The sequence below is a fragment of the Sparus aurata genome, chromosome 15 (assembly GCF_900880675.1).
Source record: "Sparus aurata chromosome 15, fSpaAur1.1, whole genome shotgun sequence".
Lineage (NCBI taxonomy): Eukaryota > Metazoa > Chordata > Actinopteri > Spariformes > Sparidae > Sparus > Sparus aurata.
The window spans coordinates 9,244,205-9,265,737 of NC_044201.1; the positions used below are offsets into that span (position 1 = coordinate 9,244,205).

The following is a 21,533-nucleotide window of genomic DNA, read 5'->3' on the forward strand; positions in this document are numbered from 1 at the left end:
GAGACTCTATGGAACTTTATAATTATTAGCACTTTACATTGATAAACCACTTATTTATGGGCCATATGTGAGCGGACTGTAACATGACTAGACAAATGAGATGTTCCCCCTCTCTCTCAGTTGCCTATATTAATCGCCTGTGGGTGATTTAAGTTGTTTGGCGCTGCTGGACTGTGGATTTCTTTGTGTAGGGCTAGGGTTGGATTTTCCGTGACAGCCCAAAAGATGTGACTTTCAAAGGCTCTCAGTGCCTCCTCTCAGTGCCTCCTCTCAGCGCCTCCCTCCACTCCACCAACAGAGAACAACCGCTTCAAGCACAACACAGAAGTTCCACAGAGCCCAGTTCTTGTTTTCCTCGCCACTGAATCTATTTCGGCTGCTTTCCTTGCCAGACATGACCACTCTTCTGCGGTCAGCCTAAAGGGCCACTAGCTGCACGGCTAATTGAGCTAACGAGCTAACGGCAGCTAGTTGTTACAGCCAGAGATGGCTACAACAAAGACTATAGTGAGCAGCAGTTGGCGGCGAATCTTGTGATATTCTGCCGCCTTTTTGCTTGGGGCGACCGTTGACAGGTGGCCAATCCTTGGCACATCTTCGCTCCTTTAAAAACCAAAGCGTGACAACAACACAATGAGGCTTTACATTGACGTATGTGATTGTTCGGGTGCAGTCACTTCCTGGGTTGCTTTTCCTGTTCTCTTAACGAAGTGTTGCATTTCACACATAGGTTACACTTGAAACCTGACATGTGAAGTACTTGCCAAAGCCTGAATTTACTGTACCTGAACAGACTAAACAACAGAGGTTGTGAGCCTTCAAAAAGGGGATCTCAAAGCAATACCCTGAGCTTAATACCACATTAAACACTGGATCAACACGTCACCCATGTCTTGCGGGGCAGAACGGGAGGAGACCCGCTATAGAGCCACCCTCCTGGAGCTGTCCGACACATCATTCTTTCAGAAAACTGACACATGCTGACCGCACTGCTGTTTTCAGGGGAGAAACCTCGACACCATCACCCCGCCCCTCCGTGTCTCCCTCAGGCCATGGCCTCTAAAAATCAGTGAGTAAGGCATTGTTTGCATAGCGGCTGGCCAGCAGACACGCCACCAAAGCTCACAAACAGTTGCTCTGTCCTCCAAATGCGAGCGCTGTGTGACACACAAATTCCAGTGCATCAAGTCTGCGCACAGTGCCGACGAGGAGGAGGACGACGACAGAGTGATACCACTTAAGAGGAGAGGCCCCTGGGGGAGTCAAAGGCGGGCTGCTGTCTCAACATAGATCACGGGTTGAACATTCTGACCAGAGGGAAAGAGAGCACAAATCACCAAACTAATGTAGTTAAAGCAGCTTTCAGGAGGAGCAGCTTTCGAAGAAAACATCTTGGGTTTTTTTTTTTTCAGAAAAGACAGCGTCCTGTTTACTGACACCTGGAAAGCTCGGCAACAGTTCACGGACCTTGTGCCCTCCCTATCCAAAATTCAGATCAGATTTACATATTTCAGCCTACAGTCAGGATTGCAGTCTTACCAGCAAGAATGGGGAACGGATTCCTTTGCCTTATCATTACAAAGCAATCAAAAGCGTCTGGAGATCATATCACGACCAAGAAACCAGAAAAACTGGGGCCCCCTTTAGAAAATGTTCATGTGTAACTGAGAAAGTTATTTGACAGCGTCATCATCTGTTCGCTCGCAACACCCAAAGATCAGGCACCTCACCAAGAGAGGAATGAAGTAATTCCCACAAAGGACACAGAAAGCGTCAGTGTGCATATTTAGCCGATTTGCTCTTCATGTGTTGTTTTAGGTGGAACCCTGATCTGTGAGGGAGTGTGATGATTTGAAGTCTTTCAGAAGGAGTTTGTTCGAATCACTGCTGTTATAGTCAAACTTTATGACAGTACTTTACCTGCCTGGGCAGGCTATGAATTTGACCTGCCAACCAAAATTCCAGCATTGGATATCGTCACTGATTGGACCAGTAGCTACACGAACCACACATTGCTGAGACTTATGAGCATTACAGCAGCAAAAGATAGGTTTTACGAGGATTATGAACAAGGCTTTAGAATTAGTTTTGGGGCAGGAACAAATGACTATTTCTGGTGCTCAATATAAAAGACTTGATTGAATGTCTGAAAATCCAAAATGATTAACTTTTCTGGAAGCACTTGTCCTCTTCTAACTTCCCCCTTCACTACAGGAGGAGTATATGATGTCAGATTTGAACATCTGGTGGTAAAAAAGAAAATGAAACAATCTTTTCTATGTAAAAACTTAGTATTCAAACTATCCAGAGTGGAAATAGGCATTTCCCCGTTGTCCTAAGCTCCTGTGCTCGTGGTGTACACCTACAACACCTACACCGCCCCGGTGCTCTGGGCTCCCAACAGCTATAGTTAGCAGTTATTGTGGTGACATGCTGCTCCCCTTTTTGTTTAGTAGTATGAATTAGACAGCCGGCCAATTCTTACATATTGCACTTTTGACATTCACACACAGTAGCTTGATCTTACGCTATCTAAACAGGTTGTAGCAGCGTTACACACAGATTTCTGACAGTGAGGTGACAGTGACATTTTATTCACCGTAGAGTCTTTCAGTATTTGATTAAGGAAGCATCCCTTAATGATTCCATATTTCTCTGATAAAACATTGTTGTTAGATTTTGTTAATAACACCACTTTACTGCCATCAAAATTCAAATTTAAGTGTTCGCCATTTTAATTTTGCGCAATAGCATGCTAACGTTCGAACCTACCAGCAATCTAACAGCGTTGTCAATAGAGCCGTTAGCATGGCTAATAAATGTGTTCACTGACCAGAGATTCTCGTCATAGACATTTTCTCTGTCCTCGGGCAACACTATTTGCATCATTTACATCATTTTCAAGGAAGAAAAACAATGTGAAAACATGTGGCTTTACAATCCGAGTTTGTTTTTAATGTGTTACAGCGAGTAAAGCATGAGTCACAACAAGTTAACCCAGATTTACCCCAACTTTCAGAAAATATATATGTATTTATTTTAACAGTTGAAAATGTAGGCCCTTAGTTTGCAGTATCTAATTAGCTTACATAGCTGTTACGCTTCCTTGGCTTTCATTAATTGGGGAGTACTTCAATGCTAATCCTGCCCTTAAAAATATAAACCCTGTTATCTTCAGCGCTGTCATCTTGTACGAAGGACAAACTGTAACAGGGGTGGCATAGAGCTGGAAAATGAAGAAGACAAATATCTACAGTTCAGTTTAAGAGCAGTTATGGCTCATGCATGGTGAACGGCAGACATCTGTGGACCAGATTCATCATGCAGAGAAAATGCGACCCCTGTATGTATTATTCAGATTTTCAACAATAATTTCTGATGCAGTGAACGTGAATCTGGGTCACCTATACGTCTGAGCAACATGTCATGCTCATTCAGTGGTTAAGGCCTTACAGTACCTCGTTACATTGAATCGACATGGTGGAGCAGCGCACCGCGGCGAGGGCGTCAGATTTACAGAGCTCAGAATTCAAACATCCCTGTAGCCTACCTCAGGTTTCTAAACCAGCATTAAATATGCAGACCCCTGGCAATGGTTTCAACACAGTAACATTAACATTCGGAACACTTCGCAGTTCACTCTCATGAATTGACATTGTTATTGTGTTTACTTAAAAAAAAAAAAAAAAAAAAAATATCATGTTAATATGATAAAATGAGAAAAAGATCATTATTTTGGGAAATACATAAAGGCTTGTTTCCTTTCTTGCCATTGGTTGGATGAGATGATTGAAATCAGCCGTATTTTGACAGGCTAGCAGGCTGCTAGCTATAGCTTCAGGTCACAGTCTACAGACATGAAAGTGGTATTGATCTTCAAATGAAAGAAAATGAACACATATATTTCCCAACTACTCCTCCAATGTAAGATAAACATCTTTATTGTGTTTACTGTATGTCATGTTTGGAATGATCGCTCGGGACTTTCGATATTTAAAAAGAAAAGAGACTAAGAGTCAGGCACAGGATTTAAACAGGATGTCTGACACATGTCGTTCTACAGTGGACCAACATGAATCATGTGATAGTATATTACAAAGATGAAAAATGCTTCGTTAGAAACCAAATCAACTTGTCCAGAAGGCACCCTTTTTTATGTATGTACTTAAAAAAAAACAAAAAACTGAAGTGTTTGATAGAACAACTCCACAACAAGGTCCACTTAGTGGCTGTTTTGGAGCTTTTCACATGATCTTCCTCAGCACATGTGGTTTACACAATTGGAGACGTTTACATTGCCATTTCCCTGAGCGTTTTAAAGACTTCCCATGAGAGCTGCAACTATTATAACCATGCATGTGTTAAATGAACTGTGGACTATTTTGATAATTGATACCCGTTTTATCAGAGTAATAATTAAACCGAAAAAAGTCAAAATTTCCAGATTCCAGGCTCTGAAATGAGGAAATGCTTCGGGAAACACTGGTCGTCATTTTTCCCCATTTTCAGACGTTTTAAAGACAAAACAACTAATTGATTGGCAATGAAAATGACTGGTAGCTGCAGCTCTACTTTTCCTAACAACTGGGCAAGCTACATGTATTGGGGAAGATCATATTATAATCAAAAGCTCCAGAGCGTCTACTAAATGGAGCTCCTGGTGAGAGTGTTTTTTTTTTTTCTTCAAATGTTTCCATGGTCGATGATAAGCTTTAACTCTCAATCATAAATAAATTTTTATCTGGATATAACATATTTGAGTTTATTATATTCACTAAATAAATTTGATACCTAAATATTAACAATAAGCAGTTGCAATGCAGACCTAATGTGCATCGCCTTAATTTAATAAATGTCAATGAATTCAAGTTCTAATTGTATTTACTGGATAAAGCTAAAGTATATATAACACAGTGTGAAAAGGGGAAAAATGTTTTTGTAACATGGGGGATGTCAAGGAGAACTAGGTTTAAATGTGTACACCAACTGCCCTCTAACACTGTGTCTTAAACTGGTTTGAATATGAATCCTAGCATATGCAGTACACTTTGACTTTGTTTTGGTTATGCTTCGGTTCGATGGCTAAATATTCCACTTTGGAAACCCTGCTCTGCAAATATTCAGCAAAATGCAGCTTCTGCTGTTACAACCTGTCAATAAAATGCATTATTGAATACACAGGGCAAACGTTAGGATTACGCAACAGCGCAGGCAAGAGTGAGATAAAGCAAGACATAAGATGCATGCTCTAGTTACACATTAAGGACCACAGTAAGCACTGCGTTATTTTCATTGTCCCTTGGGTTGTTGAGACAGAAATGTCATTGAGTGTGATGAGACCTTCAGCTGCCAACACCCTCACAGGAGCTGTCATCTTTGGACCGTCTTTGTGTAAAGCATCATGGGATGAGTCAAAGTGTGTTTGTTTGCTGGTAGCAAGAAATAGATTTTTGCTTGGGACTGAGAATGGAGGGGGTGGGGGGCATGTTGTGCAGTTTCAACCATAGTACAATTCTCTTTAAATATATTAAGTGAATACTTAAATACCATGAGTAGGAATGTGTGTAAAAACATGGTAAGTCTCTGGATGTAATGTGGCTATGGCTTTCATCTCAAGTGCAAGACTATTCTAGATAAGAAGATACCTCCTAGCAGCATTAGCTAACGCACTACAGTGAGAATGGGGTGACGGTTTGTCAAATGTCAATCCACTCTCAGTTTCTTGTGTGCAGCGTGCTCCATCGATGGCGTCCCGTTTGCATGTCCATTTGTCGATAGAGGAGAGCCGTTCTGGTGCTCCTTCCTTAGAGACGCACTGTGCTTGTTGTAAGTCTTATGTAAAAGAGAGGAAAGCAGACAGAGCACGGTGTTAAAAATGACTGAGGTTAAAAGGTTAAATAATGTTACTGTAATACAAATGTCTATTTACACTGTGAGATAGTAGTTTGGTAGTAATCATAACCTGTCTTCATCGCAGAGCTTGGCTGACAGAACACAATGGCAAATTGGCCAATATGTCGCTATCAGATTTTAAAAACTACAACAACAACAAACAACAACAACTCTCATATAACATAGATGGGGGAACATAGGACACTGGAAACATGAATACGGGGAACATGGGACTCTGGAAACATAAATGCAAGGAGCATAGGATGCTGGAAACATATGATCTAGTAACAGACACAAGGAACATGGGACTCTGAAAACATGAATACGGGGAACTTGGGACTCTGGAAACATAAATGCAAGGAACAAAGAATGCTGGAAACATATGATCTAGTAACAGACACAAGGAACATGGGACTCTGAAAACATGAATGCAGGAACAAAGGACTCTGGGAATAAATAATTCTGGGAACATAGACACGGAAACATAGGTGTCTGGGAACATAGTAGCAGAGAACACAGGACTCTGGGAAGATAGGACCATGGGAACCTAGGATCTGGTAACATAGCCAGGGGAACATTAGACCCTGGGAAAAAAGGACACTAGAAACATAAATATGGGGAACATGGGACTCCGGAAACATTGATGCAAGGAACAATTGACACTGAGACCATAGGGTCAGGGAACATAAACATGGAACATGGGGACTCTGAGAACATAGGATGTCAGGAACATAGGAGCTGGCATAGACGTTGCTCTAGACATGGGGGAACATGGGACTAAAGGACCATAGATGTAGGGACATAGACGCTGGGAACATGGACGCCTGAAACATGGGGCTCTGGGAATATAGACACAGGCAGAGTCGACTCTGGGAACATAGGACGTTAAGAATATAGACACCAGGAAAAAGGACACTCGGAACATGTGACCCTGGGAACAAAGGACTCTGGGGTCAAATTCTGGGAACACAGTAGTGGAGAACGAAGAACTCTGTGAAGATAGGACCATGGGAACCTAGGATACTGGTAACATAGAACCCCAAGAACATAAGATGCAGGGAACATAGGACCCTGGGAACATAAGATATTGTGAACATAGAACGCTGGGAACATTGGACGCTGGGAACATAAATGCAGAGAATATAGGACCCTGGGAACATAGACACAGAACCATAGAACTTTTGGAACAAAAGACCCTTGGAAAATAGATACTGGGAACATAGGAACCGGGAACATAGAATGCCGGGAATATAGGATCTGGAAACATAGACACAGGGAATATAGGACTCTTGGAACATAGTAAGCTGCAAACATAGGACCCTTAGGTTCATTTGACATTGATGCCAGTGGGATCTGATTTGCTGACAATGTATCACCAGACTTATCCTTTAAACTCATTAATAGAATGTTTAATAATTGAAAAACAACTGACCTGCATGTAGAAGTTTGAGAATAGGAAAATTAGCGTGACCATGTAACCTATTTGGAAGTAAAGCCATCCATCTGGGAAGCCACATGGCCATATGACTGCAAATATTGTCTGGGACATGGTTAAAAAGAACTGGATCTGTGGGGAAAACACAACACAACACACAAACACACACACACACACACACACACACACACAAACATAGTAGAGTGAGAAGGTGACCCAGAGAGCACACAGAAACGTAATATTGATCCAGAGCCTAAAATATCTTAGGGAGTGTAAAAGTGTCTGCACTGTATTAAAGCTGAAGACTATGATGCAGAAAATAGTCCACAAACACTTTTGAAAACTAAACAGCTATATCAGATCAAACAAGAAGACAGAAAATACTTTTTTTTTTGGTAAAACAAGGGAAGAGACTGGTAGGAAAAAACTAAATTTATTAAAATAATAATATAGTGATAAATGCCTTTAATCAAGTATTATATAAACTGGCTGACGCTACAACGATTCTCTGTTTCATGTGATAATACACTAATAAAAACAATATTACATTCTATTTCTGTCCTCAGACCACCTTAAATCCTAAACACTAAACTTTAAGCTTTAGCATACAGGACATCTATTTGTAACGGAGTACTTTTTTACACTGTGGAATCGATACTTTTACTTGAGTTAAGGATTTGTATATATCTTCCACTGCTGGGATGAACCCACCAGCTGGAACTGTGTGATGTACTTCTTCCACCAAAGGTACGGCCGCATGGCTGGGATGGCTGAGAGGCCGTAGTAAGAATACATCACGACGTGGACGAAGCTGTTTAGGGAGGCACCGAAGTACGCTGACGAGACACAGAGGAGAGACACAGGAAGTTATTCATCTACAGCGAGCAATTACTGTCAGCAAATGGCGAATGACTGGCATTCAGGAGGGCAGTCATACAGGGAATAACAAACGTTTCATTAGTCTGCTCTGTTTGGAACAATTACCATAGAGTTCAAGCAAAATCAATAGAAACCATAATAGTAACGTAACACAAAAATAAAGCAGTGAACGCCTCATAAATAATAAAACATGTTTATAGATCAGAAATGCCACATTATATTCAAGTCAACAATAAAAGGCGCATTAATGATTTTAAGGAGTGAGACAACGTCATAACTTCTGCACAACTTTAGTTGAAAAGTCCCAAAAAAGTATGTTACACAGCAGTAAAGTGCAGCAGTGCTTAGGTCGATAACTGTGTCACTTCGTGACCTTAAAGGTTTTGTGGGGAAAACAGGCTCTTTTCAGGTCTAATGGGTTTGACACTAGAGCACTTGAATTATTTAGCTCCCTTCAAAGCCAAACGGTAAATGTTGTTGCTGGAAAGATTTGAGTCACTGGAGGGCAAAGTTGTGTTAAAACACTCACAGTGGCCGCAGGGTACCCAGTTCATAACAAACCACCAGATATTCAGCATGCTGGCGTGGTGGTAGATGTGAAGAAAGGTGATCTGGTGATTATTCTTCCGTAGTATGAAGAAAAAGGTGTCCATGAACTCAATGAGCTTGGAGAAGTAGTACCACCAAAGGACATTTATGATCTGAGAGGAAACCGCAAACACAATATAAAGATAGAATGAATCGTTAAAGCTCATTCAAAATCCACACACACACACGCACGCGTGCACACACACACACACACGCGCGCGTACACACACACACACTATTCATCATACGAGATGATAAGGATCTATGTGTCCTTGGAAGTTCAGGGTGAATCATAAAGCAATTTAATAATCTGTCGGAGTGACATATTGATAAACTTTTTATTTTAATCACCGCAGAACTGCAACGCTGTGCACTTTTCACTGTGAGCCTTGTTTTCAGCTCCACTGCAGAGCTCACTAGGGACACCGAACAGTCATCATGGTGACATGAGTTAGATTAAATTGACTCCCTGTTTCTGCAGCTTATCTGCTGGGAATTACAGGTACCCGCCCATAGAAATGAGAGCAGTTTGAGAGATACAGAGACTTTAATATTACAAATGCGCTCAAGCTGTGCTGCTGTCTACAGAAATTGGTATTTATGTCTTTACTATAGTGTTTATTATGTCAAGAAACAGTACGTGGTTTCATGAACTTTGTAATGAAATGACGTCAAATGAAAATAAAATCACCAGCAATAAATGTAAAGGTGGATTCGTGTAAATCTGACCCACCTTATTATCCACGTCCTGTGCACTGTGAGTGTCCTGGCAGTAGAAATTGTAGCCGCCATACCACACAGCAGTAACAAGCTGAAGAAAAAGCCAGTAAGATTAAGCATGAATGGATGTTTTGACGGATCCTCGAATACAGAACACACATACAAGACAAACACACAGAAACAGCAATGCACAAATGCCAATGAAAAAGTGTAAATCGATACGAGGATACGAGGTTGTAAAATGTGACTTTCTCTGCCAAGTGATAAACCCAAGCACAGACAGACAGAAGGTCGGATCAGTTTGGTCTTTGACCTTTAGCTGCTGACGTTAGATACAGAACACAACATACAAATATTTGATTTAATTAGGAAGTAAGTAACATGAGCTCATTCTGAAATAAAAACTACCATTAAGTATTTTGTGGCTCCTGAGGAAGCTGCGTGTAATCTATTAAAATTGCATTGTGGGATCTGAAAAGCGGCCCACTGGTCTAACATTGCACGCATTGCACATAACACTGTTGGACTCACTGTGGTCAGTTTAAAAAACAAGTAATACCAATCATTACAGCAGAACCAGAGATATCCCCCTTTTTTTAATTCTATGCCTTCTTCTAACCTGGCTCCTACATTACCCAGAATTCAACTCAGCCACAGAGTTCCATCACTGGAGGAGATTCATTAGATTGCGTGCATCCTTTTCACATATGCAGTAGGACTCCCCAAGACATGTGAACACACTTTATGTGTAAAATTGGTGGAGTTACCCTTTAAATGCTTTTGGGTCATTTTAAAACATGATCTTATCATTATTTGATTAATTGTATCTGAAAACTAATTTTGATTCGCAGTCTCTTCCACAATTTAAACATAGTAAACAAGAAAACAAATTAAACACAACAGAACATCACACACACCATGACATCATCAGGATTATTTTTTCAGACTTGACAAAAGCCACAAAAGACATTACTCCACTGTGTTCGTAAACTGAAAAGCACTCCATGTGACAAGTAAACTAATCTATATGTGTAAAAATCAGTGTCGCTTTATAGAATAAATATTCAAATGCACGTAGATGCAGTGGCTTTCTTGCTGATTCACCAATCAATATAGACCCTCTGTCTTTGTCTGCTGCTGTAAAAGACTTCACTAACTAACCCCAGAGCCAAGAATGTGCCACCAGTGGAGAACCAGCAACAGAATGAAGTGCAGCCTGGTTTTTTGACCATGAATTGATATATTGAAAAGATATAACTCTTCGATTCTTTCTTCCGACTCACAGTAGCATCGGCCAGCCCATAAATAATCAAAATTCATCACAATCAGTTGTAATCACAATCGTTATGTGATGGACCTCTGTTCCCTGGAAAGCTGACAAGAACAAAACCGCCCTGTACTTTGATTCACATCAGGTGGCATTGATTTTGGACTGCCAAAAGTTCACCCCATGGCTGGGGCATTGTCAGAGTACAGGGTTTAATGAATCTCACAGCCAACAGTCCACTGGGGCCTTACGCAATGCAGACAGAAAGACAAGAAACCTGCTGGATGGGGAGGAGAGTGCAGATACTTTAGACCTCCAGTGCCTGCGCACGAAAACACTTTGTTCCTCCCGGTGTTCACGTGTACAACAAACAACAGATACGATCACTATAATTAGCTTAGTCTGGCCACGATTTCTACTACGCCAAATAAGAAATGTAATTCCATTTTTGTCCATCCGTGCCTCTATCAATTTCAGTTATATAGTCAGCTGTTTATAAAAAAGGCAGTTTTTGAGCAGACAATAGGGGGCTGTGCTGATGTCTGTGAGGGCATATATGAGGGATTTGATGGCTGAAACAATGAGCCTGTCAGCGTCCAGCTGTGTTGCTCTCACTCCCTGATAGCATTGTCTCTCATGGTAGCTTTCAGCAAAAGGGTAGCCACAGGCCCTCGTCTAATCAGAGCCAAGTGTTAAAGACACAGTTAAACACCCAATGAAATAGGAAATTTGGTTTGCTGCTGAGAGTTAGATGGGAAGATTGAGTCCATTCTCTTACCTGTCTGCCAGATAAGTCGCCTAATCCTACTTCTATGTTGTATCAGCTTAGCATCAAGAGCTTAGTATGACAAAACACCAGAAGTCTACTGACTTTATCCTCGAATATAAAACAAATGTTTGACAGTTTGGGAGTATGGTTTCGTAGTTTTTCTTGCCGAGATTTGATACTGCTCTCCTATTTGTCTGGTGATTAGCTGGTGCCAGTAGCACGTTAGCCTAGATTTGTACAAAGATTTAAATTGTAAAAATTACTGTGAAAATGATAATTTGTGGTTTTGCTATTAATGATTCCCTTTTTTAGCTGAACAGACAGATATGATTGATCTACTTTAACTCAACTCTTACAAGAGGCCCATACTGTAACCCCCCCCCCCCCCAGAAAACAACTGCTTGTTGTATTTACATATTGGTTTTTGTATGTAGTTAACAAACAAGATATGATATGTAAATTAGTGAGCTTTAAAGGTACTGAAATTGGGATGTTGGTACTTTGGGCAGTGCCTTGCTAGCTGTTTAACCCTACCTTCGTGCTTGATGCTAAGCTAACTTTCTGCTTATTGTTGCTTAATACTGAATGTGTGCACATGAGAGTGGTATCAATCATCTCAAATAACTATGGCAAGATAACGAAGCGTGAATTTTTGTATGTAAAATTATTCCTATGATTAAACATATACAGAGTGCTGCAGGGATGATGTATTTTTGTAGGCTAAACTGGAGGTTAGCATTGCCTCATCAAAAAGCTGATGGGATTTCAAAGATGCTAACGTATTCTCTTATCAAAAAGCTGATGGGATTTTTCAATTCGGTTTAATATTATTGCAGAAAATAAACTATGTGGCAAACACAAGCTTATACACGTTTTGTTCAGCAGGATAATCCTCACAAATGAACGTAAAACGTAAATGCAATCGCCAGAAGTAGAAAGCTTACATTAAGCTATAAAATCACTACAATGCTACAGTGCAAAGCTTTCTACTTCCCTATACTACACAGACTTTATCACAAATTGGCCAATCAACAGGTTGAAAACCTGGAATAATTAGCAACTCAAATCTAGTTACTTGCCATTAATGTCCCCGTAAACCTCTGAAGTCTCATTTAGCCACCTGTTAGCATCAGCCTTTTTAAATATGTTATTGCTTTAAAATTCACAGGTGGTGTATTTACCGACAACAAAGTGTGAAAGTCCCTTGAGCTTGTGGTAACCACAGACCTTATTTCAAACATCAAACTGAAAACCCATTCAAAAAAACCTATTGACTTCTGGATGAAGCAGATCTGCAAAGATGCTGACATATTTCTGGGTTACAGAGCTGATTCCTGTGGCACTATTTCTAGTTCAGGTTTGTTTCCTCTTTTATGTTCTATTGTTTGTCTGCAGTGTGACGCCGCAGTGATTGCTGCACTTCGCCACGTCTCTCAGTGCCAAGCAGCCTGTTTACCTCATAGAACATGTAGAAGGACAGGAGAGTGAGGCCCAGATTGTAGAGCACCAGGAGGCCTCTGCAGGAGTACGGCTGCCGGTGTTTCATGTACTTGGGCCCCATCCACACGATCAGAAGGTACATGACTGTGAGTGCAAAGGTTGGTGGGTAGTTGTCGAGCAGTAGCCATCCCCGCACCCGCTGATCTGAAATATGGAGATAACAAGGCCGGTTTTTATCACTACTGTAGATCAAGAGGAGGCCGATAAGGGCGCCTCTTTGGTTACTGCAGCAGGCCTTGAAAGGTGGAGACCAGCAGCAGTGTACACAGTGGGGTGTTTGCTCAACGCCTAGAAAGGTAATCAGCAAAAAGGTGAAAAACCCCTGCAGAATTCTTGTGCAAGTGCATGCAGTGGGTGCAACATGTGATGACGGACTCAGTCAAAGGTTTCAGGTAATGTTTACCCTCACCGAAGTGATGTCTGAACTTTTGCAGTAATCATTATATTTTGGCAACATTTTGGTGGAAGACACACAGAGATCCGAGCAGCACATCTTACAAAGCAACAGGATGATAAGATAAACCTGACTCACCTCGGGGACCCATCCATGTCTCGAAGTAAACATTCAGTTTGTGATTGAAGGTCTCCATCTGTCACCTGATGACACAACGCATAATGTTAGCTAACTCATCCATCACATGTTTTACATCCAGCACTTTTTTACCGGCCACGTGTGAGCGGATTGTAATGTGATCTGACGGCTGTCTCTAGAAGCTTGTAGATGATTTGTTTAAGTTGTTTAATGATACTGGGCTTTGGATTCCAGTCATTTGGAGAAATGGATCTGGTTAAGTCCAACATTCACTCTCTTTCTAGCTCAGTTCTGCTCTCCACCTGCTCCTGAGGGAAATGTCTGACTTTTACTCGATCATCTACGTTCGCCAGCTAGTCGCTAACTTTGTCTGGTTGTCAATTGGATGTGAGCAGGTGGTGTGCATTGACTTTATCTGAGTTTTTCAGTTGGGAAGAGCGGCTAGTAACAATGCTGATGATAGCGGAGAGAGTGGCTTAAATTTCAAGCTGTTAAACCGAAACAAGCTAAAAGTCGCTAAAAAGCTCAACAGAGCTGAGGGAAACTACACAGTGGGGTGACTCGTTCCTGTATGTTTGTCATTATGAGCGGCACTCTAACTGCTTTTCTTACCACTGATGCTGGTCCGTCATTACTCTGGCCTAGATCTAATGTTAGTCTTTACACTCATCTGTGCTTTCGTCTTGTTGCGCTCAAACCTGTTCTCTAAAATGTCTTGTGTCCCAATAACTGATCTTTAACATTCCTCTTTCAGACAACAGCCTAAATGTGGCCAATCCGTCTGGGACATAACGCAAGAAGCGAGGAGGCAGATGTGTTCGGACTATCACCAAAGTTTCTATTCAAAAGCGACTGGTTTATCGCTGTTCTCTGGCTTTGAAGCCGTTGAAGGTAACGACAATGTCTTAATGTGTAGATTTATTACTGCTGATATTCCTCTGGCTTTTAAAATGGCAGAATCTCATCCGCTGGCGCAGGCAGCGCTGCTACATCTACTTTGACAAAAACTTCTCTGAACCTTTGTGCATCTTGCCAGAGCTGTCACGTTGTGGTGGTGCATTATCGTTCACATCTGCTGTTGATCACGCTGTCCTTTGTGAGAGTCTCAAACACATTTGTCATGTCCAGCGTGGATTCAAACAAATGTCAGAACGGTTTGTTTTTTCTGCCCCGAGGGTACTTTTTTTTTTTCCATCAACAAGTATCTGTAATTTACACTAAGATATTGGATTCCACCGATTCCCTCTTCCCGTGCTTGTGACATTCAGATGAACCCCGTGATATGAAGCAGAAGCACTTTTATATGCCTGTCTGGATGTTAACAGCCGGATCATTCATCACACAGATACATATTATTACCAGGGCCATCCACTCCCTACTAACAAAAAGTCCAACTAAAGGAAGCACACTGAGCGACATGTGAAGTTGCACAAGGACATTTTTCATAACTCACTTCCTTTAAATCATATTGTGTAATCGCACTGATGGGGCTTTCTCACACAACTCTGGACCAATCATCCTCCACATCCCTCCACAGATGAAGTTGTGACACTGCCCAGCAAAAGCTTCACAAATCCCTGCAGTTGATTTCCTTACTGTAAACCTGATAACGCTCAGGCAGACATTCTTCATTCATTATCACCCGAGAGGTGTTTGCACAAGCCTGCAGTTCTTTCATATTGTTTGCGAGACCCTGCTGTATCACTGTATTCGCTTCGCTTTGCACAAGATACCTCCTCGCAGCCAAAGGAATGTCTCGCGTTCTATTTCATTTTCACCCGCGTGTTTTTTTCGAGCAATACGCTCAATTCAGTCCAATTACGTCACAGACTGCTGCACCGCTGGACAGTCTCCCCACCTGTGTCCACAGCTGCAGAGATAACATGACACAAATGATGGACCCTGGTCTGTTCCATCTGTGATGGCCTCCAACAGATGTGCAATAGTGTCCTGTACAGGGACCATGTGACGGCCTGTACATCAGCCTGTGCACACATTCCTGAACAAAATTTCCGATAACATGCCTGATTGTGACTGATAACCTTGGACCTGGACGTACAGAAATGTGAGCGGATCTATCAAATTTAGCTAAAGCATCTCAATTCAATCTGCATGCTGCTCTTATATACAGTCATGTGATATTGAAATGTGACTAAAAGAACGGAGGGGGCACACCAGTGACTTTGTTTACACGCATTCAATCCATTCCTTACAAGCCATAAGAAGAGGCATTTACTTCAATCCTGGAAATCATTTTGAAATCTGAGCTGTGCAACAGCATCCAAGGAACACATACTGTTTGTATTATGTAATAAGAGTAATGTCTGAATGACTTCCTTGTAAACATTGCACAATATGTACCCCAGTTTATTGAACCCTGCATGCTTTGGTGAACGGCTCACTGGACAATATTACTGATAGTCGCTCTGGTCCATAATCACTTGCCGAACAGGACAAAATATGGCTCATTCTGATCAACCCCGGCGCAGTAATATCCGTGCTCTGATTATCAGAGACGCATTAGGCTGCACCAAAAAAAAAAAAAAAGATAATCTGCGAGGCCTTAATCAGAGCATGATGAGCCACAACAGGAGAGCATGTTAGCAGCCAGTTAGGGAATCTGTGCAAACTCAGAGCCTGCAGAAGTACATCTGAACAATCACATGAGGGGCGGGGAGCTACCTTAAATGATAAAGCATCATCTGGACTCACAAGGTGGGTTCATCACTGCAGCTGAGAATGATTTTAAACAAGGGTTGGGGGAGATGACAGTGTGTAGACTAAAAAATAATAAACACTTGCACCATCAAACACTTTCCAGATTCAGAGTTTCATCCCGGTTAGAAGAACGTCTTTTCGTGTCATATTAGATTTTATATCAATAGAAGATACTGTGTGTCAGCCATCTCTAATGAGTCGAGAAAACAGACAGACAGACAGACAGACAGACAGACAGATAGATAGATAGATAGATAGATAGATAGATAGACCACTCAAAAATGGCTCAAGTAATTAAATGTAAATATCAAATATCTTAGCTAATCTGAACTAAAAATGATAACTAGGACAAACCTATATATATATTCTGTAAATGGTTGGTGCAAGTCTGTAGGCTATATTGTATTGATATCCCATGATATCTCACTGGCTGGGATGAGTATTGAGAATAACTATACACTGAATCCATACACACACACACACACACACACACACACACACACACACACACACAGGCATGTCATCTAACATACAGGTCAGTACACTGCAGAGATTCATACTGAGACAAAAGAGAGAATAGGGGTATATACATAGGCTATATATATATGTAGTGAATAGTCTTGCAGGCAGATATAGATTCATATTTGAAATGGCTTTCTAGAAGTTTCCTAAAACAACATGTCTGTGCATATCATTAGTCATACGTGCAAAAAAAGAAAATTGCTGAGACAGCAGCGAAAGCGACATTCAAAGTTATCACCAGGAAGTGAGTGTCAGTGCTGACCACCATCACTGCCACCCAACAGTTCAGTAACTACAGGCTGTACGTGCTGCAGCCTTCATCCCTTTCCACTCATGTCCCACTGCTGATGTGATGAGTATGCAGGACTGCGAACGCATGAACAAATAAAAAGGCGGATGCTGTCGCAGCTAATCAAATCCGCGTCCCGCATCTCATCCATCGTATATATATATATATATATATATATATTTTAAAAAAAACTAATTTTCCATCGGGGTCACACGTGTGATGTTCGGCTCACTCCCCGCATCGGTCCGCCCGCTCCCGCTTCAACTACGGCGAGATGTGCGCTCGGCTCAGCTGATGACCGCGGCGCTCTCATTACATCATCCCCTCATTTGAAAACTGAAAGTTCCAGAGAGGGAATAGCGTAATTATTATTTTTTTTAACAAAAAAACAAAAACAAAAAACAATCAAACAAACAAAAAACTTATCGCATCCTGTCGATCGCATCCAGCAGCCTAGAGGTCACCGCTTCAGCATCACCCAAACTCATCGCTTACGGACGCCATACGCGCCGCAACGTTAATCAAGACGAAAAACGACGGAGAGCCTTACGGTTAAAAAAAAAAAAAAAAAAAAAAAAAAGTCCGCCGGCCGCCCCTCTGACGGCGAAATGTGGCGTGTGGTGGGCGAGCAGACGCGGCGGAGTGCTTACCTTTTCCGAGGAGGGGAGAGAGAACGGCGGTGTAACCTTGGCTGGCTGGCCGGTCTGAGCACAATGTGCAGCCTTGTCGCTCAGTGGAAAATAGTGGGAGGAACACGCAGACTGGCCCGTTGCCCTGCAGGAGAGTTGCAGCCAGGAGGTGACCCGGTGTGTTGCAACCACACACACACACACACGCACACATGCAAACACGGTGAAAAAGATGACATCAAGGCAATCTGTGCCGGCCTGTAATTGCATTTTAATAGGATTCCTGTGAATAGTTAACCCGAGTCATATGCAGACAGGGAGTGAGGAGTGAGGGGTCAGCTTTAACATCTTTCTTTTGGACTTTCTGTGCATTTGTCCCCGCCGTTGTTGTAAACTATTTATCTTTATGTGCATGACATGAATGATGTGGGGATGGTGGTGAAAGAAGAGGAAGTCAGACCCTTTACTAGAATAAAAGCAGCAATGTGACACCATGAAGATACTCAATTACAAGTAAAAAGAAGTCCTTTCACCAGTAAATGTGTGGCTTAAAGGTGCAATATGTAACATAAAAAAATTAAAGGGGGTCTGTGTAGTTTTTGGGAGAGGACATTTTCTCAGAATTGTAATGTTCACAATATCAATGAGGTAACAATACAAACTCAGCAATGTTTATTTTTTTTCCATAAATGAATAAACAAGCTGTTCTCAGGGGGAAATAAGATCCCGGAACTCTGTTTGAAGCTCGAACGGTGGCAGGGTCCGCCACATATAAACAGTGAAGTGAAACAGTATGTAATTGTGCTGTCCTTGAAGATAAGTTTGTCTACTCAGTTTATTCGGTCATGACAAAAAAAGTCTTCACGTCTTCATGCATCATCATCAGGCAACGGCGATATTTCTCTTCTGATTGGTGCACCTTTAACTCAATTGATCAGCAGAATGTGAAGAAATAACAGTTTCAACGTGAAGTCAAAGATGTCTGTGCACTGTGTTGCACAGATATCTACTAAAGTTAGCATGCTAAGCAGCTAGCGCCGACCCAGCTCGTGATAAGGGGCGGGGCAAAATATTGGTAAGGCAGCATGTCGTGTAACTTCCTCTTGCTTTACGATTATTGATAAATTTTTGATTCAAAATTCCTTGTGTGACCGACTCCCACCTGGGAGCTGATAGTCTGATGATATAGCTCTGACCCTCGGAGGTGGGTGCTGACTAATGCCTAACCTCCTCCTCCTCCTCCTCCTCCTCCTCCTCCTCACGCCTCTCCCTCCTGTTCCCGCCTGAACCTGCCGTGTCATCCCTGGAGTCATAGTCCTGTTGGGAGTCGCTGTGAATCACCTTGGTACTGTAAACCCGTCATCATTACTGGCCCCAGCAGTCCCGAGTCCCTAGAGCTCCCAGTTTTTTGTTTTTTTTAAAGATTTTTTGGCATCGACACCTTTATTAAGCAGTAGACAGATAGGAAATATGGGAGAGAGAGGGGGATGTGACATGCAGCAAAGGACCTCCGGCCGGAATCGAACCGGGGTCGGCTGCGTTTATGGCATGCGCTCGAACCACTCGACCACCTGCACGCCCTGAGCTCCCAGTTTTGGCACAGTTTCTGCCCCCTGTTTGTTTGGAGTTTGAGTTTGACAGGTGGCCAGTTCTTACATTGTGTACCTTTGAAAACAGCCAACACAGAAAACTGTCTTCTATCAATGTTAGATTTTTTTATCCTATATAATATTAGATCATGGGCGCGCAGGTAGTTGAGTGGTTAGAGCGCATGCCACGAACGCAGTGGACCCTGGTTCGAATCCGGCCGGAGGACCTGTACTGCATGTCACACCCCCCATCTCTCTCCCCTTTCCGATCTATCCACTGTCAAATAAAGGTGTCTATGCCTAAACAAAAAACCCCCAATAATATTAGATCACTATTACGGATGTTATTACTTTATTATCATGTAGTATTTGTGATAGATCCAACTCCTCCGATAGATATGTTTGAAAATACGGTAAGTATCAGGAAATACAGAACAAAGTGGGACGAAATCTGGTGAGAATCTGAGAAATAGGGCAGTAGATGTACTGACACAGTTAGACAGCTAAGTTCCCAGTACAGCGGCAGTCTGGCCTGTCGAGCAGCTTCACTGGATAAGTTGTGGGTTAAGGTCGTGTCAGTGGTGGTAATGAGGGAGTTCGGCTCGGCCCGGCACTGCCCAAAGTTTTGCTGACCGAACCAAATCTCAAGCTCTCGAACCCTCGTCAAACAGAAACGAACATGTTGAGCATGTTAGCAAACAGTTGCCCAATTTACACCGGGAGCAACATTAGCTTCCATTTGGAGCATGAATAAAAGTCACTCTCCTTTTAAACTCTGTTTTTGGTCTCCACCAGCTCTTGAGGGAAAGGCTGCTTCTGACTAACTGTCTCTGTCTGCCTTTTGATGCCAGGCAGGTAGAGTATACCATACTGAGTATACAAAGTGGAATTATCAGGGCCTTTTCTATTAAAAAAGCTGCCTGCTGCGGCTGGAAATTATATCAGAGCAGTATTATACTGAAATAACGCGGTCTCACAGTAGAAAAAGCCAAGGAGTAAATCACACAATGTATTAATGAATTAAAGCTGCTTCAGTGTCAGGGTCCTGGCATTTGTTCATGCCGGCTCACTGTCAAGGCTTACTGGGATACTTGTGTGAACAGAGCCGTTAATTATATTAGTAACACCTGCTCTTTCTACTACAAGTCAAAACGCCTGACGTGAAAAATGCTAGTTTTTCCTCGGATTAGTGAGGACAGATGGCTGCACTAAAATTCACTGACCTGCTGCAAACAGTATTTGAAAAAATAAATGTTTTCACATCAAGCATCCAAACAAATTCCCACCAACTTTTTTCTAATTTTATTTTGCCAACTCTATGACGCTCTTTTACGATCTTGACAACGAACCCTTTCTTGGTCATTTTGGTGTTCTCGTGTCATAGTATTCGCTCAGTCTTCATATTGAGTCCAAGGGCATGTCTGCGCTTTAATTTCTTTCCTCAAACTACCTCTTGTGTCTCCACAGGGTGGGTCTGTACCAGCCATGATCATTATCTAGTCCAAGAGGTCAAACTGAGGTAGAGCTCAGATTTGTCACTGCGGCTCACTATTATGTAAATCTGTGGTTCAATACCACCATCTTGTGGATGAACACGTTCAGGTACTGGCTGTTGGACAGATTTGTTATTTTGATGATTTTATCATCATTATTATTGTATTATCATTTCTTTTTAAATATTTGTAAAGACCAAAGGTTGTGTTGAAATATATTGGTACATTTCTGTAACATTTACCCATAATTGCTCATTATTTGGAATTGGACTTTGTACGCGAGACCCTTACAATGGATGAAGGTATATATTATTTTCCTTCTTTGAAATTACATTTACTTTCCATAGAGCTTTTTCACACTGCACATTCATACCCCTGAGATAATTTAGCCCCTTTTAAATGACATAAGCCCAGGGCTATATGGGATTAGCCACGGCTAAATGCCTGTTGGAACATGAGAATAATGTTTTCCATAAGCTTTGTGTTAAATCGATTTTCACGATGCAGGGTTAGCAAGCCCTAGACTAAAGCTGGGGTTGGACCAGTTTGGAATAGACCAGGACTGTGATAATTCCCGGGGTAAACAGCTCCCTTAGGCTAGGTTTAATGTGTTTAGCCCTGTGCTAAGTGCAGTGCGGAAAGCCCTCAGGACTTCCAGTAGGAGTTCCTTGCGCCAGCAAAAACCTGCAAAACTCATGACATTCCCATTAT

The 21,533-nt window shown here is 41.9% G+C and overlaps 1 protein-coding gene across 1 annotated transcript; it reads right to left on the reverse strand.

The window, feature by feature from the left end:
• Positions 1-2,929: 2,929 nt before the first annotated feature.
• On the reverse strand, positions 2,930-17,885 carry elovl5 (ELOVL fatty acid elongase 5). The gene is made up of 8 exons (XM_030441481.1): positions 17,762-17,885; positions 13,583-13,647; positions 13,007-13,194; positions 9,528-9,605; positions 8,736-8,907; positions 8,039-8,163; positions 7,325-7,459; positions 2,930-5,832 (listed from the first exon to the last, which is right to left on the reverse strand). The coding sequence occupies exons 2-8, from the start codon at positions 13,638-13,640 to the stop codon at positions 5,704-5,706; spliced, it is 885 nt and encodes a 294-aa protein (XP_030297341.1). The 5' UTR covers positions 13,641-13,647; positions 17,762-17,885; the 3' UTR covers positions 2,930-5,703.
• Positions 17,886-21,533: the final 3,648 nt, after the last annotated feature.

Coding starts and splice junctions, on each gene's coding strand:
- elovl5 (XM_030441481.1), bottom strand. CDS start 13,640: ATGGAGACCTTCAATCACAAACTGAATGTTTACTTCGAGACATGGATG. Junction 9,606..13,006: donor CCTTCTACATGTTCTATGAG/GTAAACAGGCTG, acceptor CTTTTTCTTCAG/CTTGTTACTGCTGTGTGGTA. Junction 8,164..8,735: donor CTGGGTACCCTGCGGCCACT/GTGAGTGTTTTA, acceptor GTGTCTCGTCAG/CGTACTTCGGTGCCTCCCTA.